The following is a 25,267-nucleotide window of genomic DNA, read 5'->3' on the forward strand; positions in this document are numbered from 1 at the left end:
AAATGAGTATGCTTTAACCTCTGCCCATGATATTTATATTTTGTATTGATTTTAGTTTTTGTAACACTCCACTCGCCCATGGGCCACAGAGCGCACATATAACAAAGACAACATTCAACAGTAGAAGGGAACTTCACAGTGGGTACAACAGAAGGAGTCAGGCAAGCTGACGAAAAGAATTAGTCTGCTGAGTTAAAAAGAAGAGTTTTGGTAGCTTTCTTAATACTGCCAGAGAGGAGAGAGATCTTGCGAACAAATGAGAGGGCATTCTATTCTTCAACTGAAAACGGGGTTGGTGCAATGTGTGGTTGTCAATAGAGCACAGTACTCCTGCTGGCTGTTTAACTGAGAGTCTGTTAGTCACGTACCGAGGGGTCACAGATCTGGCACAGATCTGGCATTTGTAAGTGAGGGACACAAATGTATGCCTGATTCTCGGTTTGATTGGCAGCCAATATAGGCTCCTTCTGAATTCAGAGACATGGTTTAGTCAGTCCAAAAATTGCTCTGACAGCACCATTCTGTGTGGTCTGTGGGCAGGACCAGCTGGCTTGTGATTTGTTAGAGAAAACTATTGCAGTAGTCCAACTATGATTTACTGGTGCAGTGGCCAGTAGGTATCTGTTTTTTATATCAAGATAGTGTCAAATCTGATGAAGTAGGTTGGTCACATAACCACAGGAGGAGTGTATACTTGAGGTATGTTGTTTCATTAACAGCTCAGAGTCAAGAAAAAGCCTTTTTACTGACTTACTAACAGGGATACGATTACCCATGATGTAAAAATGGGAATATGTAGCTTTTAGTTTCTTTAAATGGGGACCAGATGCAACAATGAGAAGCTCTGTCTTCTCATTGTTTAATGCAAGCGAGTTGCAGGCAATCCATGTTTGGATTTCAGAGTAGATGTTATTCAAGATCTTATTCCCATTAGCATATGTTCCAGACAGTTGGAGTAAAATGTGTGTGTCATTTGCATAATTAGTGTATTGCACACCCAGTTCATCAAGGAGGTCAAGTAAAGGCCTAGTGTAGATAGTAAGGTAGGAGATAGGCAGGATCCTTGTGGAACTTCGACACGTAGTGGGAATGGGAGAGGCATTAGATTCTTGATGGCCACCCATAATGTTCTGGGTCCCAAAAATGAAAACATCCATAAGGGTGCTTTCGCTGAGCAATTTATGATGTTTTTCAGCCTTTCTTGAAGGAGGCTGTGGTTGATAAGATCAAATGCCACAGAGAGGTCCAACAGCATTAGCAATTCTGCATGGCCTTTTTCTACGATTGCAGTGATGTTAAATTTAAAGTCTAAGAGTACTGTCTCCATCCCATGTCGTGCTCTGAAACCCGATTGATGAATGCATAGAAACGTGTTGTCTTCAATACAATTTTCCAGTTGCAAGTAGGCTACTTTATAAATGATTTCTAGGATGTAAGGCACATTAGGTATTGGCCGGTAGTTTGTGGTAATAGCTGGATGTAAGGTGTTCTTCAGTACAGGAGTTATCCAAGCTTCCTTCAGTGAGCTGGGTACCATACAATCCCTGAAAGACATGTTATTTATCCTGGTGATCCAGGGGGTAAGGACATCCAGTGATTCCGTAAGAATGTAGGTCAGGTATATATCCACTAGACAAGAGATGGATTTGAGGTTTGTGATAATTTCATGAACTTCCAGTTCAGTTAATTCCCAAAATTAAAATTTAGGAAAAAGAGATGGATAATTCCCTTTTATGGTGGGATTAACCTTTGTCTCATTGCGATGAAGTGCTAGATGTGCCTTCTGGTTCCCAATGTTCAATTGGAGACCAGTGGTTTTATTCAAGGATTCATTTTGAATAGTCTATCACCATGCAGCGTCTTTAGTAATTGGAGGAAGTGGGGAGGTATGAGTTTCAAATTTGTTGGGAATCTTGAAAAGTTTGCTGCATGAAGGTTTAGCTTTATTGATATGAAGGTTGTAGTTCTTTGCCTTGGCCTCAATGATGCTGTTTATATAGCTGTGTATGGATTTTTTATATTCTCTTAGGGAGGTGGGGCATGCGGTGTTTCCGCCATTCACAACTTTTGCACTCTTTTCATTCTTCTTGCTTCCAGAATGTTATCATTAAACCAATTTTTTTAATGGTTTCTATTTTCACTTTCTTTATCTTTTTGGGGGCTAGGTGTCTCAATGGTGGTCTTATTAGCATGGGAAAGGTGATCCACCAAGACATAGGAGTTGTCAATTGTTTCTCCAGTGTTCAATCTAGAGCACAAGAAGGTAGAGAAATTGGTAGTTGAAAGATGTTTTAATTTCCTACATTTCATGTTGGTCAGTGGATTACTGTCAAGTCTAGAAGGAACAGTGGGTAATAATGATGATGTCAAGTTAACTTAAGAGTGGTCAGACCAGGGACATGCCCGGATGTCAATGTGGGTGTTAAGAAGATTATTGATCAAAATAAAATCAAATATGTGACCGCATTGGTGGGTTTGTTGTTTAACCAATGGGACAAATCTATGTTTTCAATGGCGGATAATATGAAATACGCCTTTGCCCCTGCGAGATCTTCAGCCCTTAAATTGAAGTCACGTAATACAATTATAGGGGAATTAGGTTTTGTAGAATTATTCAGTACTGTAAGAAGTTGTTCCTCAAATAACGGGAGAATACGTGAGGTACTATGCAGGATTAGAATAGTCTGTGAAACATTATGGTTAACCTTCAGGTTTACTAATACATGTTCACATAACTTGAAATATGCGATGTTTATATGCTGGCAATCATGGAGTTTTTTCACTATGAGTGCAACTCCCCCACCTCTTTGTCCAATACGGTCTACTCTGCATGTTTATAACCTGGAGGAGTTGAATCATCTGCAGATATCAGTGCAGTGATATGTAACCATCTCTCAGTGACTACAAACATGCCTTATTTTTCCCATGTTGACAAAATGATCGGGAGTTTAACAGTGAGATGGAGAAAGCATTGTTGGGAGAAGATTCAGTGGGGACCTTTTTGGTGTCTAGGGGGAGGTCAGGGAGTTTTGTCTAACTGCGGGAAGAGTGATTTTGGATGTTTATTACATGCGAGGAAGAGGTGTCAATAACGTATTTGTTATGTGACTCATCAGCCTGCTTCTCTTTTGTATGGTTCAGGGTTATGTAAGGCTGCTAAATCTCAGACGGAGTCAATTCAGCAAGCAGCAAAGGTTTTTTAGAGTCAGGAAAAGAAACGCTGACTATGTTGTCATTCTCTAACAACCTTTCAATCAACTCTGACTATTTACCTTTCACAGAGAGATTCCTATCTCTACACAGATTTTTCAGATAATCCACAGTGTAACTAATAGGGTCTCCTGACTGTAGCTTTCCATATCAGACATGATTAATATTGCTTTTTAGTGATGTTTAGCCTTGTGGTTAGTTGATCCCACTTTTTTCCCACTCATACATGTGCTTACATGTGTTTTGCTGTGTGTGTTTAACATTGTTGTGTTCATAGACTGTGGAGCTTCACCTACTCCATAAGCATCATCTGTTTACAGTGTGTTACACAGCACCTTTAGTCTTTTTCAGACTTCCCACTTTAAACTCCATTTTCTGGGACTGACTACTGTCTCCCAGAACATGTAAAGTTGCCATTGACTTCATTAGTCTTTTTAAATTCACAGAGCGAGTACAAACTATCTTACATAGAGTTGTGGAAAGGGTTAATACTAATCCCTTTTTTGTCTGTTTCTCATGGAACATTATTTCCTTCCCCTTTCTTTAAGATTTGGCTGGTGGCCGTGGTATCTACCCTAAATATCCTACCGCAGTCTATTTAAATAACCTTGGTACTGTTTTAGGCTAAGTTAGTAGCCTCGAACTTAAACCCGCTGGACCCCATTTACTTTTATTTGGTTCCGGCGGGGTTTATTCACCATTTCTTTTTGTAAAGGTCTTTCTCATGTTTTACTCTGCGTGCCAAACCAGGTTTGGGTCCTTTGTTCGCCGTCCTTTGGTGAGCTTCTGCACAGAAGCCCTCCTTAGGCGCCTGCATGTCTGAGGGGGACAGGATGTGAGGGAGGGGTTTGAGACTCTCTGTACAGGGTCTCCTTGGAGACCCATGTCACACTTTGTATGATTTGCTGTGGTGACTGTTCCACCAGGAAAGCCACCCTGCTGTGTGATTGACAGCCAGGCTGTGTGAATGTAGGAAAACTGCATAAAACACAGGTCTCTGGGAATGAGAAGGCAGAGTCGCCACTGGATCGAGAGAACCGAAGAGAAGCTGACAGAAGAGGACCTCTACCATGACTGAACCTCCCTGTGAAACCCTGCTGCAGGTCCGAATCTTCAAAGTTCTATGACAGGGAAGATCTGTAAGGAATCTTCTCCCCTTGAGCTGGTGGGACCAACTAGTTTGCCAAACTGCAAGCCAGGCTTCCCTCCTCTGGTCGAATTTGCTGTGCACAGACGCAGTGAACCAGATAGTCAAAGAGGACCGGACCCTGCTTTTTAAGGAGCGCACCTTTTATTTGTTGCTTTGCTCTGCTGCTGGTTTCTTCCCTGGGCAATGCAGGACCCTCCAGTCATCCTACTTCGTGTCAGTCCGACAGTCGCTTCAGGAATCGTGAGCCTGGAGGACCTGCCACGAACATCTGCCTCAGCTACAGCCTTCTTCGTTCAAATCCGGTTGTTCATTTCATCCGACGCGGTGAAAGTGTTTGAAACCTTTCGCCAGTTCGAGGGCTTGTCCTTCTCTATTCTTTAAAGTAACTTTTCATCTGACCAACTTCGTTCTGAAGTCTTGGCAAAGACTTAACCGCAAACTACCCTGAACTGTGTGATCCTCCGCAAAGACTTTGGTCCATTGACTTTGCCCCAGGCCTCTTGATTTGATTTCCTCACTGTAGATACTTTTTCTAGATTGCCCTGCTTACTTACTTGTTGGTTAACTTGTCCAGAATCTATTGGGTGCGGTGTAGTGTATTAAGAGTGTGATTTTTCTGCTGTTTTATTTTGGTGAAATATTTTACAACTGATGTATATTCTTTTACTCAGGAATCTTGAGTCAGTGTTTGTTTGAACCATAGTAACTGCTTTCCTTTGTGTAACTATTGGTACTGCTCACTTTACTCTTGAGATAAGTATGGCTGCTCAGCCATCACCTCCACTTTACTGTGTAGTACAGGCTTGTGCCAAAGGTGAATTTATACTGTCACTTTTTGTCTTAATTGTGTGTGGTGTTCCCAAAGAGTGCCTCATATGATTCTGCCTAACAGGACCTGCATGGGATGAGGTGCTTGCATGGGGCCCAGGGCATATGGGGGAGCATGGGGATGGACCTGAGCTGTGTGCTGGTGTGTGGCATTGGTGTATGTTTAAACATTTGGATAATAAGGCATAGATTGTCTACTTCTACATTCTCACACAACCTAGGTCTTGGTGCTCCAAATCCTCTGCCCCTTCCTCGTTGAAATCCTCCTCTTCTTCTTTGGTAATCCCCCAGGTCCCTTCTATCATCTCCTTGCCCCTCTGCCCATCCTTGAGGTTGCCATTGCATTGTCAGACTGTGCAGGAGTTGACCCTCAGTGGTGTTAGTGTGGTGACTCCTTCCATGCATAGTTTTGCTACCCATCCAACTTCGCTAATTCGCCCTGTAGTTCAGTGGAGAGGCCCTTGTGCAGCACATGATAGAAAATCAGTATACCCTTGTCTCAAGCATCCCCTGTCTCTTCGTCCCGCATTTTCTGAATCTGGTGATTGTAAAGAGCTGAGTCTTCATCTGACTTAATTTTGTGTGCCATGATTGAACCTATGTCTTGTGTGTCTGGGTGTGTCCCTCGTAGCCATACAGATGCTCAACAGTTATTAAACAATGCACCATCATGTGTATCACTTTCTAATAGTACCCCTGGATAACCCGCATTATCCCAGACAGTATTTGTCTGCTCTTCTAATATTGTGGCAAGAAAACTATTCATGTCCCCCGCTCCTAATGTATTTCTGCTTCTCCCAGGCATATTTTCATGTGCCTGCTCCCACCGTATAGGAGGGAAGCACCTTTATCAGGTTGTTCCTATCCATGTGTGGCAAGGTTATGTGATTCGTCCTCTCTGCTCCTTTCTGCAACAAGGGAAACTGTGTCCATTTCTTTTTGCTTTCGGACATTCTCCCTCTGGATGTTCTTGTTATTTACTTACATCATACGTCTGGGATGTGGACTGAGTCTGTCCCCCCCATGGTGTCATGTCCCTCTGTTCCTCATCTGTCTCCCATTCCTCCCCTACTGGTTCTGCTTCCACCTCTGAAAACACAGAATCATAGTCCACGCTCTGGTGACGCCCTCCTCAATGCGGTCGGCCCTATTCATCCCAACCACAGGGGCGGCCCCCTCCACTGTCTCTATCTTATTGTTCCTAATACCCTTGCTATACATTTTAAGAAGTATGTGTCTGGCCTTCCATGTATTGGCTCCTCACTTCATTCCTCCGTGCCACTCTCCCTTCTTACGCCTTGTGCCTGAAATAAATGATATGACACCATGGGTGGAGTTTAATTAACAATATTTAATTTCTATTTCTCTGCAAGTTCTCCTTGTGCACCCAGGTGCTTCACCCATTGGCCTTGAAAGTATATTTTATTGTCACTTTGCTATGGCAAACGTCAACCTGCAGCTCTTTTCTTATGAGTTTTCTGCGAGAAATGCTTCCATAACATGGGCCTACAGAACAAAATGGCATCTCGTTTGTTCACGTATTGCTCAAAAGGCCCCTCTATCACATGCCCACTACAGCATCTGGCAACCCCAGCTGGTGGCCAATCTATACAACTACTCCCTAGTATGCCCAATGCACCCACCCCTCATTCAGTTCCCCCATGGGACTTGTTGCACTGTGCCTGCTTTGGTGTCACTTTATGGAAGCAGTGCCACATTCAATGAACTCCCCACCCTTGATAACACCCACCGCGTTACTCTTGACACCAACACGTTACTGTGCAACTTGTACATGTGCCCCCCTTTGAATCGTTGGCTCTGGACCTTTACAACACTATCTCCATTATGAGTCTATTTCGTGTTTTAACCATAGTGCCCTCGGGTGTTCCCTGTTTGTGTTCGGTGGTGGCCAAGAAGTAGGGATTTGTATATCCTGTGGAAGACTGCAAATGCTATGTTCCAGATAGGGGGGGACAGTGAGCTGCGCATGTGTCTGTGCCTATATTGTATTCATTCCCTGCATTGAAAGGGATGGGGTGGTGGTCTGCACAAGTGTCTCACTCCCTTTCTCAACACTACCACTAAAGGATGGTCTAATTACTACAATTCAAGTATACTCTGGGGGTCATTACCAGGTAGGAGGTAACCATGCCGCTATTAGCGGCATGGCTACCCCCTTACCAGGTACCGGGTCCGGGTTCCTTGAATGTGGAATTACCGGGCCAATCCGACCTTGGAGGGCACGGTAATTCCTTATTCAAGGAACTCAGACCCTGTACATCCCCGTTCCCATTCGAGCCCCCATAGGGCTAAATGGGAATGGGGAGCATGCTAACAACGGGCCCATTAATAACGGGCCCGTTGTTAGCATGCCAGGCTGCTCGCGGGACCTGCTAAGGCCGCCTGGTCAAACCAGGCATCCTTAGTGGGTCCCACGAGCAGAACTCGTAATGAGGCGGTAAGGGGTTGATGACTCCGGCACCTTTACCGGCGCCGTTAACCCCTTATATCCAGGGTCGGAATGACCCCCTCTGTCTTTTCTTCAACTGCTGTCCTTTATAAATTAGAATTAAATGTGTATACATGTGCTTGCGGATCTACTTATCATGTATGGCTTCTGTATGCCGCACAGTAAACATTGGACCCTCCATCCTCTGTACCCATTCTTGGTGATACTTCAATATTGTGTCCCTATATCGCGGGAGCACTTTACATATGTGCTCTAGTGGAGTACTCCTCTCTGTCAACTCATCCAACCTTACTCCTAAACAACAACAATTACACATTGTATACCAAATCTCACAAAAACCTACCATGAACAGAAATTCCCAGGGGTCAGTCCTGCGGCCCCCTTTTTTCCAGAACTCCAACACCACAACACAGCAACAAACCCCAGTGCTTCTTCGCACAAACCCCCAAAAGTTCTTCCCCAAATATATTTTACTCAACACAATTATTTCCTCTACACTCCCCATGCCCCTCCACACAGACACACACACACACACATACCCCGGGCAAGAAATGCCCTATTCCAATCACTCCCACATACAACAAAATCAACAAAACACTTATTTACACAATGGTTTGTTCCTCCTCTTGTGACGTTCACTTCGGGGCAGAGGGATCCTTGGTCCTCTCCACTACACAAGTGTTTTGCATTGCTTACATGAAACGCCAAAAAGTGTCACATTAATTAATTTGAATGTTTGTATTTGCATTTGAATTTATAAAGCTCAAGCCTAGTTTGGAGGTGCAACTCATGCCAACAAATACACATACACTAAACACACACACACAAAGGCACTCACACATGAACACACACACACGTTCTATAGGACCACCACATTTATTCTACGCAATGCTGCCTTTCCCCACTACACTTTATCTCTTTATTACTATTACAGTGATGTCACTTCTACCCTCAGTGGGAGTGGTTCTCTTACCTTCTTATTCATAAATATAATTTAACAACACAAAACATTCTTCACAGGACTCTCTCCACTAACGTATACCCCAAAAATCAACCCCCCCCCTTGTTTTTCCTACAGAACTGCACTCACGTGTTCTCCAAGGTCCACTGATGCAGAATCCCCCTCACAGGCCTGCACTCCTGAGTGCAGCACCCCACTCTGGTGATCAGGCAGGACTAAAGGTAACTTTGGTGTCAGCTCACCTCTTTGTCATGTGCACAAGTACTGGTCTCTGCAGATGGGTGCCGCAACCCGGCGGGGTAGCAGGGGAGCTCTCAGCTCCTCAGGGTGGCATGCGATCACGTTAGGGCCAACAAAATGTATAGATGGCCCAAAACCTGAACAAGCAAAAACAATCCAAGGAGCAAAAAGGAGTGCATGCACATTTGGTCAGGAGAAAAGCAAGCTTAATTTTAAACACCCACATTAATGGTGCTATGTATAGGAAAAATCACAAGTAATAAGTTGCAAAATTTACAATACACATGCAAATATCTAACATCCCAATGTTTAATTTCATACATTGTTGGCCCTATTGGCCCAAATCTACCGCATGACCAAACAAGGACAAACCCTCCATCAATGACCTAACGTCTGAGACAGCAAAAATCCTCTCTCCCCATTGGCTGGATATTTTTGGTATAATTGTTGCAGTAATACTGCTTTGCCATTGGTTGACACAACCCTGAGTATCTCATGGTGTGCCCGTCCCTTATAATTGAACAATCAGATGGTGAGGTGTAGACAGTGTGACAACAGAGATGAGCACATCATCATGTTGCCATGCAACCAGAGAACCTGGCACCCCCTGATGGTTCTCACTCTTGTGGCTGTGCAACTGGCAGCCCATATTGCAACTCTCATTTGGAAACATGTTGCCATTTTAGTACAGAACTCCACTAGGCACTAATCTTTGAAAATTAATTTCTCTAATGTATGGGCCTATTTTACTCTGCTAATAGCAGTTCCAATTAAGTGACAATTCTTTGCTAGGGACAGTATAACCAAAATGTAATCAAATCCCTCTGGCCACAGCTCAACACTACCCTGTTCTGACCAAGATATGTCCTTCACCACTAAGATGTTAAGCCAATAACTGGAACACAACCTGGAATAATGTCCTTTGTTTGAAGTTCACATATTACTAGGTCCTCAACATCAACCGATCACTGTGTGGCATTTCATATCACCTCCAAGGGCACTGACACAGTCTGTGCACTGGCTGGACTGAGCAGAAATGAAATCTAACTCACTAAAGAAAACCAAAGTCAAAACCCCGGCCTAGTCATCTTGGGCAAGCAACAGTTGCATACAGTTGTGATGGAAACGAATAAATTTGCCGTATGGGATGCTCTTTTTACATGATGGTGATGGCAGCTACTGGCATGAAGTGGAAGCCCAGTGTTTGAAGATTTCTGGTACAGAGATGTATGAATAGCCACAGTATCAAAAGTGACCGTTATATCCAGATTTTCAATTTCATGGTCACTATGGCATTCCATAAATTTTAAATTCACCAAATTACTGTTTATACATGTGACAAATGATAACCAATCAGCTTCCGTGCCCTTTCAAATAACATAAACATTGTCAATGTACCTAGTCATCTTGGGCAAGCAAAAGCCAAGACTTGTAATTTGGCCTAATTCAAACTGGCAAAACTCGAGCTAATATTACCAACGGTTGTTAGTAAACCCTGCATGCAATGTCCTTAATGCTTGCACTGTCGGATTCTAGTAAATAAATTAAAAAGCTTTTTTCAATACAAAGGGGGGAGGGGGCGGCCTGCCACAACTTCTCCTAAGTATATGCGTGCCGCAATCCAATTGAACTACTGCTCACTAGCAAATGCCCATTATGCCACTTGGGTCTACACACTAAAGTACATTCTGCAATGTGTCTGAACTAAATGCTGTTGACACGTGCCAAGAATGTTGTACATGATGACAAATAATGCTGGCACTAGGAAGGCTATTCTTCCATGCTATAGGAGCTTTCTTACTTTGTACTTTCTCTCATGTTTAGGGTGTTGGACGAACATCCCAACACTCATCTATGACCATAACCACCACTGCCACATGATTGAAACCTCAGCTACTATGAAACCCCCCTGATTGGTCCATGCATCTCTCCCCTCTGAAACGATCATTCTGTTGTGGCATTCAACACTCTTTTTTATTTTTTATTTGTGCCTCCAACGAAATATTTATGAAACGTTAACCTTTCAAATGTAGCACTAGCCTGGTTCACTCTAGCTGTCACTTTCTTATCGCTGTGCATTGAAAAACTTGTATCTGACTGCTTGTGGTGAAGACAACACACATTTCACCCCTGGGCATTACATCTGATAGCCCTTATTCATAAGAGATTGAGTAATTTTCTTCTACTTGTCTTAAAGCCATTCTAGGCAAATAACACAGATTGATTCCTCTTATCATATAATGTCTTTGTGTTAACTTTGGCCCAAAGTCATCACCTGTAGAATTGGCTCCTATAATATGATATTTTTAAAAGCAACGAGCGGGAGTCTTTCGATTGACGTCTTTGATTCTATGAAAGCCCCTGTTGTATGTATTTTGCCTTTGATTTATTTCTGTTCATAATTTAACAATGATCTCAAGGAGCATGGTCCATTTTAAAGGTGACTTACCTTTATTGCCATGAAAATAAACTATAAAGCTTGGTTCTTCCAAAGCACATAATTATTGATGTGAACCTCACCTTTCAACCAACACATCAGGACACCACTAGTTCACTCTTGTGTTCGACCTCTATGGGCACACATACAGGGCAGCAGAACACCGAAGGGCTAAAGAATCACTGCATTCGTTCATACTCGCCACTCTAGTGATTAGAGACAGAATAAATAAATATTGATTCACAAATACTTCGATGTAAGGGAAAATACTGAACATTTTCCACAATTAGGGGAAATAGTTGCCTGGTCTGTGTTTCATTTTAACTCACACAAACATGTTGTTTTCCACCAGATATTGTTCTAAGAAGCTTCCACATAGAACCAAGCCAGCTGAAAGACAAGTTACTGATTATATACGAGCATGATGGCGGCCTTTCAAATGAACAGATTACTGCATTACGACGGTAAGCATTTCAAAGTAGTTTTTCTTTTGTACAGTGGGTCACGTTTTAGTTATTTCACAGTGAGACAGTGTTTCTGAAGCAGTGTGAAGTATGCTTACCTTTGATGTGGACACCATATGCGGTATTGGCCACTAGGATATAACATTCACAACCTTACAGTGTTGAATTAGGTGAGTAGGTGTTGGCAAGTGTGCACTGGGAGCCAAAGGTGGCACCAGAAATGGGTTTCTAAGTTGTTCCATAGAACACAGTGTTCTCCACCCACGACTTTTGAAAAATTGACCCAAAGTGAATTTTAAAGCTGATTTGTTTTTGTGGGGATTAACACTTAGCTAAACGATAAAAAAATAAAACACGTGGATTGTGAGTAATAACACATTGAAAACTTTAGAACAGCATGTTTCCTTCTAAGGGTTGAGAAGAGATTTGCGGCAGGGGGTGTAGAGCCTGAGAGGGAGGGTAAAAGAAGCAGAGAAGCACTAAAGAGGCCCAAGGTGTAGGGAAATCTGCCGAGTTCCCTGTAGGACAGACCACCACTGGGTATTGACGAAAGTTAATAGAAGTGGACATTTTGGTTCAGTCACCAAAACCTTTAACTTTGGTACAGTACGCTGAAGTTTTAATTGCATATTTGCAAGATGATATTTAAGATAATGTTAAATGTTCCCTAAAGCTTTTAGAAAAGGAGACATTTGTTTGTCACAGATGCTAAATTGGAAGGGGGTGGTCATTTGACCTAGTCAAAATATGCCAATTTCAATGTAAGGTGGCTTTGTAGTAGTGCATCTGTAAATACCATGACCATGCTGGTTGCGCCCATAGTTCCAGAATCCTTTATACAAAAATGTGACGCTGCCCATAATACCAGTAATATAGCCATTGCACCATATGAAAACATGTCCATGTTATCAGAGTCATGTTGGTTTCCACATGTAAGAAGACTCCTTTTGGCTTTGCTCATAATGCCAGGACTAAATATATGCCACTTCAAGTAAATGTCCATACAGGCTTTCCACATATATGCCAGTATCCCCACGTAAGAAAGTAGTCTTCTTCTTTGCCAATAACGGTGGTAATAATTTTATTCCGTGCCATCTTTTTTTCCAGTATAGGCAAGTATCGACCATTTAGAAAACGCCTTTCGGCTTTACCCCTAAAGACAGTAAAATGCTTCACACCTGTAAGAAATCATGGCAATGATATGTCAATAGTTGACAGTAGCCTCACAGATGAGCATCCACGCATTGCTGCCTATAATGCCTGTAATACTGCCATACCACGGTAAAATATTAATGTTCATGCTGGCAGTGCTACAAAAGCCAGTATCGTTACTTATAAAGAATCGACTTTGCTTTTCCCATAATGCCTGTAGTAATACCAAGCCACTATGAGGAAACATGTGGGTACCAGTGGGTACCGGTGGGTACTGGTGGGTACCTCTCAGCATTCCCACATGAGCATCCATCTGCACCTTTGTTCAACTACAAAACCTCCCATTGACCTGCCCAAACTTCTGTGTTAATGCTCACATCACAACGTTATTCAGACACACACGCTGATACATATACTGTATATACATACACACATAAATGCCAGAAATACAACCACAAAACTGCATAGACCAGTATCCCAATTTATGAACATTATCCGTGGCTTTGCCCACAAGATCAGTAATAATGGCATGCCGCAACACAATATGTCCATGTTGCTATGTACCACGTGCCCTGGCCTCCACATACTGCACCAGCTACCTTGTTCCCCAATGAAGCCCACTCCTCCACCTCTAATGGCCCGCACCGGCTTTTGTGTTCATGTTCACATCAAACAAACTGCACTCCAGGCAAACACGTAAATCTCCACAGATAGTAATCAGTGTGCTAAAAAATAATACACTTCAGCTCGTATTTTAATAACGTGCTGTTTATTGTTTTTAAAAAAAGACAAAAAATGTCACGCAGTAGGTCCGTGACAAGGGTTCGACAGAGGCAGGATGCCATCCTGCTAGAAAAGACGTGTTTCGTGCACCACTCGGCGCTTGTTCACTCGTGAGGTAGCAATGCAGACTGCAGTAATAAAGGACAAACGTAAGTCCTACTGCTATGTCTGCTACTTACAGCTAGATGAGGGACTTGGTGCGAACAGCTCGGCAGACATCTTAGAACATATAGCCACAGTGGGGTAACAGTCCAAGTAAGGTTGCAAAGGCAGAAAGGCATGCACACAATGCACACAATAATGATGCCATGAAAATAAATGATAACATAACAAAAGAAACGTAACTGACTAATAGAAACTGTGTAAAACTGTGTTTGCTGACTGAAATCCCACATGTTTTATGCTCCAAAGCCTCATACAAAGCCATAAGTAGTGATGTAGTGGTATGGTGTTAAAATAAATAATCCACAAAGGTCCACAGCATTGAATTAGTTCCAAGATAAAATAATATAATGGCAGCATATATGAACTCAATGGAGCACATGTTGTTGGTACATGCCACAATACAATTTTTGAAAAACAGACACGTGTTCACACAATTAGAAGCCTGGGGCAATTAATGTCTTGACCAACCGCAGATTTCTGTATGAGTATATAGAACAGCCAATAAAGTTCATAGTGCAACATATTCCTGGCAGCATATAAGATATAGAGCAACATAATGCATAATTAACATCAGTACACCTAAAATTCTTAAAACTCTGTAGCTAATAAGTGCATAGTGCAGAGTCAAGACTGAGTCGAGCATGAAAGCAAAGCATCATAGTATTGCTTTTCAAGGTTTGGTTCCAGAGCGCATTTGCCTCTACTGATCCACTTTTAAGCCGTCTCCCACACTGGCCTCGGCGTGTTTTCTGTTTTCTTCCTGCCGGAGTCGGTTGTCCTCTTGATGCCGGCATTTGTTGACCTCTTCCTATATATACATATATATATATATTCCAAAACTCACTCAGACTATTTTTAAATACTTACCTGATCAGAAGGGCAAAGCAAGCACCTTGACCCTGACATGTTGCTCTGCTTGGGCCAAAGGCTGCAGCAGGAAGAAGTTGATGGACACTTCTCTGCGAGACCTGCATTCGATAGAAAGACATGTGAGGAGCATTCATAGCAGAAGCCTTCCTGACCTTCTATGGGCTATGCCACCTTGCTGCAATCTACTAGATCCAGCTGCAGAGGTAGGCCTTTACTTGTGACAGCAAGAGAGTGATGAAGGCAACATCCAGGCTGCTGGCTGTTTCGAAGATCAGAGAATTAGAAAGAATTAAAAATACTTTGTTTGGCCACTGCTTTATTAACAATGGAGCAGTAATTAAGATGAGGCAATTAGATCAGTCGATTGCCAAGGGCTTAGCAGTCTAATTGTAGCCCTTACAATGTTATGTGATTCATGTCTATTGTATTTTGTACATGATATGGTATGATATGATAAGTCATTTATAATGCTCCTGTACACAAGTGGTTTGCATTGCTTACATGAAACGCCAAAAAGTGTTACATTAATTAATTTGAATGTTTGTATTTGCATTAGAATTTATGAAGCTCAAGCCTAGTTAGGAGGTAGAACATATCTTCACACATACATACTCATGCCAACAAATACACATACACTAAACACACACAAAGACACTCACACATGAACACACATACACGTTCTAATTTCACGTAAGCAGACCATCACATGAGACTCAAACATTTACAATGTATTTTTCTGAAGGATTAGGCCTGTGCCTTTTCCCTCAGATCGCCTCCTTTTCCTGGGTCCCCCAGTATAGTAAGAATCAGTGAGAGCATTTTATTGACACTGCATCCCTTGACACATTCTCCAGTCTGGACTGTAGAAAGACCTGCAAAGAGCATACACATTAAGGGCCTGAAATAATTGAAGTGTTTTATAATGGTGCAATCCCACAGGAAAACTATCCATGAATCAGACCCTAAATGTCCACATTTCTATTGGCAAAAACAGTTGCCGCAATCCACCAGATGCAAGGATAGAGGCCTTGCAAATCTCCAAAACAGTGTCTGGAAGGCGTGTAGCAAATCATTCTGTCACATACAACAATTTCGAAACGCAATGCTCTGCATGATGGAAGGAGTGATGGCTGATGTATAATTGGTGGCTGCTACCCAATGCTCATAATGCAGCTGCCATCACTGAAAGTCTGATCTGCTGCACAGACACTGCTGCAAATTGCTGAAGAAATGTGCACACGGGCTAATGACAGTATAACGTGTGCAGAGTTTAGACTCTCAAACCTAGTTTGTATTTCAAATTCCAAATGTTTCAACTTTCCATCCATTTCAGTTAGAAAGACAAGTGATTGATTTTTGTTCAAGTGGCAGGGATCATGCAGCAGATGAAGCTACATGCAGCATGTTAGGGAGAATTCTCAGAAATGTGCCAATTCCCTCTACCTTAGAGACCCCCAGCAACTTTGCTGAATTTTGAGGACTTAATTTTTTTAACCTGGAGACCCTTTTTCCTACTCGCTCATGTATTTTAATGTAATTTCTGAACTTTGTGTTTCTTTTGGTTATGGAGTCTGCCAAACTCCATGGGTATCATCTTTTTCATTGTGTCACACAGCACCTTCAGTGCAGTGGCACAGGGACGTCTTTCAGATTTCCCAAAGGTTTAAATACCTTCTCTGTGATCAACTACTGTTTCCCAGAGCAGTAAAGTGAAATTGACTTTACTTACATTTGTAACTTTCTAGACCCAGCACACACTCAGGGTCATTACGACCTGGGCGCAAAGGGAGACCGGGCACCGGTAATTACACCAGTGCCGGTAATCCCTTTGCGCCCTATTCCGAGGTCCCTTTTTTGGGTCCTCCCTTAATGCCTGGTTTTACCAGGCGTTATTGACGGGACCAGCAGAGGGATACCGGGGTCAATAACGGTACTGCAATTTGCGATACCGTTATTGCTGCCTTCCCCCTTCCCATTTGAGCCCTATGAGGGAATGGCTCTGGTGAATGGGGAATTACCGGTCCCGCCGACCTCGGACTGGTCCGGTAATTGCTCCTTTAACCAGACTGGAGTCGGACCGATTTTCGAGGCAGCCATGGCACTAATAGCGCCATGGCTGCCTCCAAACTCGGAATGAGTGCCACTATCTTACAATAGGGGGATGGAGGGGTATCTAGTATCCCCTTTGCTAGCTTCTCATGTAACATTTTTATGTTACTCTTCTCTCACTGAATGGCTGATGGCAGTGGTTTCGTTTTAACTTCCGTGGTGTGCATTTACCGCGGACTGCGTTTGCAGCTGCAGTAAAGCACCAAAGGGTGCCATGTTTGTCAAAATGGCCTTGGTCTTCTTTTTTTCCGCATTTCTTTGTGGAAAGGTCCTTCTTGAGATTTACTCTGCGCGTCAAACCAGGCTTGGTCCCATTGTTCGCTTTGCCTTTTGCGGGATTCACGAGTGAAGCCCGCCTCTGGCTCCAGGGTGTCTGGGGTAGGCAGGAAGTGAGGGAGGTGCCTGAAAATCCCTGTGCTTAGTCTCTTAGGAGACCCAAATGCACTCTATTCTGATTGGCTGGCTGATTGTCTGGCAAGGTCAGCCACCCTGCTGGAATGAATGGGAGAGAACTGAATAAAAGGCAAGGCTTTTGGCTTGGAAGGCAAAGTTTGCCACTGGACGAAGGAACCAAAGAAGAACTTGAAGAGGATGCCTGCTGCAACTCCTAGACCAATGGTTTGCCCGGTGAAGCCCTGCTGCTGTGCTGAAAATCCAAATTCGTATCAACAGTACAACTTCTCCCCTTTTGTGGGTGGAACCAATCAACTCCAAAGGAAGCCAACTGGACATTCTCTTGGAGCTGGTTGCTTTTCCACAGAGTTTCTGCTGGAAACCGAATTGCCAGGTAGAGGAACATCAGATTGTGTGTGTTGCTTTTAAGTTGGCCAAGAGCTCCAGAAAGATCCTCAAAACTCCCAGGAAGCAGGACTGACTGAGCCTGAGCCCCCTCAACAGAGTGCGGGACCCCAGAAGCAAGGAAAGGCCATCTCAAAAGCCAGGAACCACAGTGTTGCTATTTGCGGTAGTCACGAGGAGCTGAAACACTAAAGTGCCACTTGTTGGAAAGATTGCTGGTTGTGAGTAGTGACCATCCCATTGCAGTGCAGGAGTCCCCAGAAGTCCTCCCTCTTCTCACCACGACCGAGGCCTAGGAACAGAGATATCTGCAGAGCTGCACAGGAAGAGAAGTCATCCGCTGCACTTTTTCTTCAATACAAAGGTACTGTAAAGTTTGCGAGATCTTAATTCTCATTGTAAAGTTGTTTGCATCTTCTACTACTCACAAGTCTAATCAGCGTGTGGCCCTACATTTGATTCTTCTTTTCTTCAAAGACCTCTAAAACATTGTGCAAAGACGTTTCTACTTACCTACCAGAGGTGCTTCATCATATATAAGACTTTTGCCCATTGACTAGCCTGTTATACTGAATGACTCTGCTTAGGGGGTCCAAAAATATTTGCCTGCTTAAGAATATTTGTGGTCTCTTGTTTGTTCTAATAACCTTTTCCTTTTACCAAATATACAATCAAGATACAGAGCATGGAAGTACTTTGTACAGAGTGGCAGAGGGGCCAACAAATGGTGTGACAGTCAAAGATCACTTAATGGTGTGTTCATTGGGGCTTACAATTCAAACAGTTATAGAAGTTGGGGGGGAGATCCTCAGAGTCATCCTCGGTGTCGGCCAATTTAGAGGATATATAGGAGCGAAACAGGATCCAAATATTTCTGGGCTACTGGTTGCTGGCTTGCCCAGGCCTCCTCTGTATCCGAAGGCCAGGTTACAGCTCAAAGCCATTGGACACTTGTGGGGCCCCCGATGCCGAGCCAGCACAGTAAGATACAACATACTGCTAACAGTATACATAGCCCTGCTAGTTTCGTGGAATCGCAACTTAGTCTAGGGATTTCGTGAAAGAGACATGTCAGTGGGGATGGGTCAATAATACAATCCAGGATTTCAGACACAGTAGTACAAACCTCCTCCCAGAAGTGAGAGAATCGTGGGCAGGACCATATCATATGAATGTAATTTGCATCATCAGAGTCACATCTGATGATACGTAGTGTAATCTGATCGAGGTATAGTGAAATATATGTAGTACCTTAAATCAGTGAGCAAGCAAAAGGGAACACAAAATGCCTCCTGCTCCTGCACTGCATGAATATCAGAAATCCACTATAGATCTCTAGAAACCATGTCAGTACACCAACCTGAAAGGCCAGGTGTACGTGCCTTCTTACACACAAATCCTTAGGACCATTTGTTATAAAGAGAAGAAAACAAATATGCGGAACATAGGAGCCTCCAGGCTAACAAAGTTTATTATTCACCTGTTTTCGGCTGGTTCCTATTGAGCAAAAAGATAAAAATGCCTCATTCTACACCAAATACAAACACATTTAACATCTGACTTCTAACATAAACAAATATACATACAATTTATAAAAAATGTATCACGACATGGGTTTTGGTAAAGTGCCAATTGAAAACACATGTGATTTCTTTGTCAATCATTCTTTATTCTAGCTATTTTCAAAAATTAGTGTTTTTTACAGGTTTTTCCTTAGCCTCTCTCCTCTTGGGGATACTAGTGAGCAATGGATGAAGCTGCTAAATGTTCATGTCAACGCGACGCGTTTCGGCCCCTATGGCATGAAGTTAGACTGCATCCATCAATAGTCTTCTTCTTTAGTGGTGCCGGGCTTTCATCAGGATGGGATGATAATTTTTCAGAAGGGCTTCAATATTCAGTAACCCATGTGATACTTCTCTTCTCTCGTTCAAAGTGAGCGACACAGGGACAGAGGGCCAGTCACTATGTTGATTGTAGTGGACAGTAATGGCCTCTTTTAGAATCAGATCAATCTAAAGCGGGAATCGAATGATATATCATGGGTACGGGAGCAAGTACGGTCCGAGCGCTGATCAGTCATTTCAATCCCTAGATCCTCGCCCCTCGTACATCTAAGTTTGTCGAAGGGGGAGTGGACTTGGCTTGTAGCAGGGCATATAACCTGGAAACCTTCCCTTTAACAGACATGGTGTTCAGGATTTCAGATAGTATAGGATCATCTGGGGGGATTGCAGCAAAATCTGTGTTCCTCATCTTAAGGAAGCGGCGGAGACCTGAATATTGAAGCCAATGGGATGGTTTCACACATACAGACATAGGTATATCTGGCCATTCGAGGAAGTTACATTGGCCAAAAACGTCTTGGATAGTCTCAAAGCCGGTATCAGCCCAATGTTGCACTGCAGCGGGGGATACACATGGGGCCCCACGGAACAAGTTCCAATGGGGAAGGATGCCATGGAAGGGATGGGAGGCATTGGTCAGCTTCCACAGTTTAGTTAGAGACAATGACATGGAGCCAACAGGATCAAGAGATCGAACTTGTTACGCTGAGGGGGGTGATTAAGGAACGAATATCACAGCCCTTTACAGCAAGACGTTCAAGCTTAGTGTGTAGTGGAGGGTCCGTGGGTACAAACCAGTGTGAAGCATATTGTGTCTGTGCGACAATCCAATATTTCTCAAAATTAGGGGCACTGAAACCACCCCCAGACATAGGGATAGTTAGTGTGTCCAACTTCAAACGGACTGCACCAGAATGCCACAAAAAAGTGTTTACAGTGCGAGTCAATGATTGAAAGAAGTCTATGCCCAGCCATAAAGGGGTATTAGGGAACCGATATAGGAGTTGGGGCAGTATAATCATTTTAAGAATGCTGATTTTACCCACCAGGGAGATTGGCAATTTAGCCCTCCCCGTACCTTTCCTCATGAGGGTAGTCAGATATTTTGCCATAGTTGCCCGTGTATAGAGGACTTGATTGGCGAGCAACTACCAACCGAGGTAGGTGATCTCGGCCTGTGACCATGCGAAACCCAAGGGGTCCAGGGGAGGGAGTGTAATGTCAGTCAGCGGAAACAGAATAGATTTAGAGCAGTTCACCTTGCAACCCGAAATCTCACCAAAGTGGATGTTAGCGTCCAGAATAGGGGCAAGGTTTACTGTAGGAGAACGAATGAAGAGGAGGGCGTCGTCAGCATAGAGGTAAATGATCTCGGGAGAGCCAGATAATCCCAGAGCTCTGTGTGCATGCCTCTGGCTTATCCTATCGGCCAGGGGCTCGATGGCTATAGCAAAAATTAGGGGTGAGAAAGGGCAACCCTGCTGCGTACCCCTGCCTATCTGTAAAAGGGCCGAGCATCTGTCGTCTGTGCCGACTCTGGCCATTGGATGGGAGTAGAGCGATTTGACCCAGGATCGAAAGTGGGGCCCGACTTACATTTCTCAAGGACACACCAGAGGTAGCTCCAAGAGAAAGAATCAAATGCTTTGTGCATATTGAGAGTGGCCGCCAGTGCCTTTATGTTCGGATTGATCCAGGTGAGAATATTGAATAGTCGACGTAAATTAAGGGAGGTAGAGCGCCCAGGGATAAACCCCACTTGGTCTGGGTGTACGATGTAAGGCATGTATGGAGCCAGTCTCAGAGCCAACACTTTGGCATAGAGCTTGACATCACAGTTAATGAGGGAGAGGGGTCGATATGAGCCACATTGAGTGGGGGGTTTGCCTGGTTTAGTAGTACAGAGATTATGGCCTCCCATAGAGAGAGGGGAAGGACGCCTAAGTGACAGGATTCTTCAAACAAAGCAAACAGTTGGGGGACTAAGCTGGCCTTTTATTGTTCAAAAATTTGTCCTGGGAGGCCATCAGATCCGGGGGCCTTTGCAGAGGCCAGGGAATCAATGGCCTTGGATATTTCTTCAGCTGTAATTGGTTTATCTAGGGAGTCCCTCGTCTCGGCAGAAAGGACAGAGAGTGGAAGACTTTCCAAGTATGCTCCAACATTCACCACAGTGGTATTGTTAGCATTAGATTAGAGGGATTCATAGAATAAATGGAATTCTGAATTCATCGCATGTGATGATCGAGCCAGGGTTCCATCATCTCTATAGCCGGGATGTGGGGTAAGCAGGTCTCGTGGTGGAGAAGCCTAGCCAAGACTCACCCAGGGTGTTCCCCCTCACCCTACTTGCGAGCTGAGTGCGGGGCATCTAGGAACTTCCTTTCCCATTCTGCAAGTGAGTGAAATGTGTCTAGTTCTATGCCTATGTCAGAGAGAGCATCAGGAGACTGTGAAGAGGCGTATTGGGTCTCAAGGGAGGAGAGACAGGATTCGCTCCTGTCATTGTCTCTTCAGATTACCACGAGGATCCCTGACTCCTTAGAGATTGCTATGCCCCTTCTGTAGGCCTTGAACGATTCCCAGAGAGTAGATTGAGTGTGGACTGAACCAGTGTTCAATGCAAAGAAGTTGTCTATGGCAGTCACTAGCTCTGCCTTAAAGGCAATGTCTAAAAAGGAGTGTGGTCTCAGCCTCCATGATCAAACCGCATTAATATCCGTACTCCAGCCGAGGGAAATTGTTATTGGGGAGTGGTCAGAGAATGTTCTGGGAAGTATTGCCATGTTTGTGATAGTTTTAATGAGTCCAACACAAGCCATCTGTCGATCTGTGAAAATGAGTCATGTACCAAGGAGTAGAAGGAGTATACCGGGAGTCCAGATGCATCAGTCTCCATGCGTCTGATACCATCACCTGGGCCTGGACTTCTAGAATGTTTTTGGCTGCTCTGGAAAGTTGACGGGGCCTGGAGCCTGATCTATCAAGGTTCACATCTAAGAGAGTGTTAAAATCTCCGCCCCAAAGGATAGAGACTAGGGGGAATCCTGCAAGTAGGGATGCCAGGTGCATGTAAAACTGGATGCCAGGTGCATGTAAAACTCAGGGTCATCCATGTTGGGCCCATATATGTTGAGGAGCACGACCTCTATTTAACAGGGCCACAAATACCAAGATGTGGTGACGTAGGGGGTCCACATAAACTACTTTATGTTGGAATTTAAGACTCTTATGTATCAGAATCATGACCCTGCGGTTCTGGGTGAAATAGTCAGTGTAATATCGCTTGGTGCCCCATGGTTTGGTGAATCTCTCACACGCCCCAATGTGTGCATGTGTTTCTTGTATGAAGAGCAACCTCACTTCATACCGTTCAACATATAGTTGTAACTTGTGCATTTTAGCATAATTACCAAATCCCCTGACATTCCAACCCATACAAACAATGCTGTCATCAGTCATCGGTAAAGGCAGTGAGCATTAATAACACTAGATATTGAGTTAAACATTGAGACATAGGCTCAATGAAAATGTGACCGGGCCCCCAACTCATATGTAGGAGTCTGAGCATGTTGGAGTACTCTAGCTTCCTGTTGCATGCCAAGCAATTTTCAATATTACAACCCTCCCAAACCACCCCCACGCCCACCCCTCTCCCAATTAGAGAAGTGAAAACCCAGTTAACTTCCAACAGAACTAAGAGCAGCGGCAGCATTACCTGGGGGGCTGTGTGCTGGCCATGAGCAGTGGAACTTCTGATTTAGGGAGTAGTCTAGGTATTTCTGTGGTGCACAATAAGAAAACAACGAATAACCAGTAGTAAGGCAACATTGTGAAGCTGAGCAAATATCATTTGGCCCGGGTAGACAATAAACTATGGGGTCCGCCACCAACAGACTCCGGGTCAGACTAGGTATTATTATACATTCTTCAACTAACAAAGTGGTGTATTCCTAGCTGGTGAAGGATGCGTGTTCATCCTGTCCCGTCCATACTAGGAGAACTAAACATATATCAGTGAACAGTGTCGAAGCTGCTGCAGGGGTTATCCTACAGGCCAGTCGGCTGGGGAACTGTTGAATAACAATTAAGGGACAGCCTGGAGTGGACTCAGCAGCAAAGCCAGGTACAATTAGCCTGGGAGATGTTTGTCGACAAGGCTAAAAGACATTCTCAAGTGTGGCATGTAGGCGGACTTAGGAGTTTAGTATATGGCGCATATCCAGACATCGAGGATTAGGGCACCTGTGGAATTATGGAATGTCGATCAATCGCCGGAGCTGGATGAAACCGTAATAAAGTCAATGTGGTCAGCCAGCAAAATGTTTGCCTATGAATTCGGATGCCTCCTCAGGGATGGTAAAAAAGTAGACAGTGGTGGAGTGTTCAATCCTGAGTTTAGCTGGGTAAAGCATTGAATATTTGACACCCAGGTCCCGTAGTCTTTTCTTGGTGGCGATAAAGGATTTTTGTTCCTGTTGGACAGCTACAGAAAAGTCTGGATAAAGATCAGTCCTAGCAGAGCCCAGGAAGAGGTCACCCTTGGCTCTTGCCGCCCGCAGAAGGGAATCTCTATCCCAGTAAATCAAGACTCTTGCTATGATAGTGCGAGGCAGAGCTGCCATGGATCGATGGGCCCTCTCGATTGCAAACTGCGGGGAGAGTTTTGGGGAGTCCTGAAGGGAAAGCAGGATGCGTTCGACATATTCTTCCACGGGCCCTTTGATCTTATCTTCCGGGACCCCGATGATGAGTAGAGTATTACGCCTGGAGGGCGATTATAGGTCCTCGTTCTTTTTGCCGATATCGTGTACCTGCCTGGACAGTGCTCCCGCCTGAGCCAGAAGGGCAGCAATGTTGTCCTCAGTCACTCCAACCTTAGTCTCCACCTTCGCCCCGCGAGCGTCTGTCTTCTCCTTGTGAGCTTTGATCGAGTTTATGGTCCCGTTCATGTACTCTAGTTTTGTTTGCAGAGCTGTGAACCCCTCCCGCATGTATTCCATCATTTTCTGTGATTCAGTGTTTTCAAGGGGACACAGACTTGGGTGCCCCCGGCTCTGATTGAGGTTCACTTGATTTTGATGTTGTTTTCACGTCCATGTTGATGGAGCTCTGCTTCTTGTTGGCTCCCTTGGTCATGGTCCCGCCTGGGCACGTGAGAAGTAGGTGGTGCATTGCCCGAGGTGTTGGTAGAAGCAGAATCGTGCTGAGAAGGTCTGCCCGGCGAGGAGTGATGGATGGCAGGGGCGCTCGGATAATTGTTGTGCCAAGTGATGATGCACCAGGTAATGGGCCACAAGCACTGTAGTGCTGTGTACTGCCGACACAGAGGTTTAATAGCCGTGGGACAGCGCAACAATCTGTAAATATGGTGGGTACTTACAACTCTAGGAGGGAAGAGCACAGCCCCAGACATCAGATCTCTGGTGATGGTCGTAGTGGGGGCAAAGCCTGTCACCAGGACAGAGCAAGGCCACCCGGGGCCATGGCAAAGCCAGCCACGGCCAGCGTAACTGTCCCGGCACGCTACCAGGCGGACCGTGGTCTTGGACGTAGGATTTGATAAGCGGTACTAATATGCGTAGGCCAATTTATCACCAAGTATGTTGAATGTCGGGTACACTCGATTAGTGCCTCCACAGAGTAATAGTGTGCAGGTAGTGTGTCACAAAGCATAACAGGGTGGAGAAGGACAAGTGCAGAGTTGCGACACCCGTGGTTCAGTGCATCCAGTGGCCAGCAGGGCGGGTCCCCAGCTACCGGGGTAAAGAGGGCACACCCCA

General features: G+C 44.3%; 1 protein-coding gene across 1 annotated transcript in view; it reads left to right on the forward strand.

Annotated features, from left to right (window-relative positions):
• LOC138579912 (formin-I-like) overlaps positions 1 to 25,267 on the forward strand; it is a 1,210,893-nt gene that overhangs the window by 766,909 nt on the left and 418,717 nt on the right. Inside the window, exon 9 of the mRNA XM_069650137.1 lies at positions 11,649 to 11,760. Within this exon, the coding sequence (XP_069506238.1) occupies positions 11,649 to 11,760 (112 nt within the window). The remainder of the gene's footprint in view (positions 1 to 11,648; positions 11,761 to 25,267) is intronic.

This window comes from Ambystoma mexicanum, chromosome 3p (assembly GCF_040938575.1).
Source record: "Ambystoma mexicanum isolate Mex_15411 chromosome 3p, UKY_AmexF1_1, whole genome shotgun sequence".
NCBI classification, from domain to species: domain Eukaryota; kingdom Metazoa; phylum Chordata; class Amphibia; order Caudata; family Ambystomatidae; genus Ambystoma; species Ambystoma mexicanum.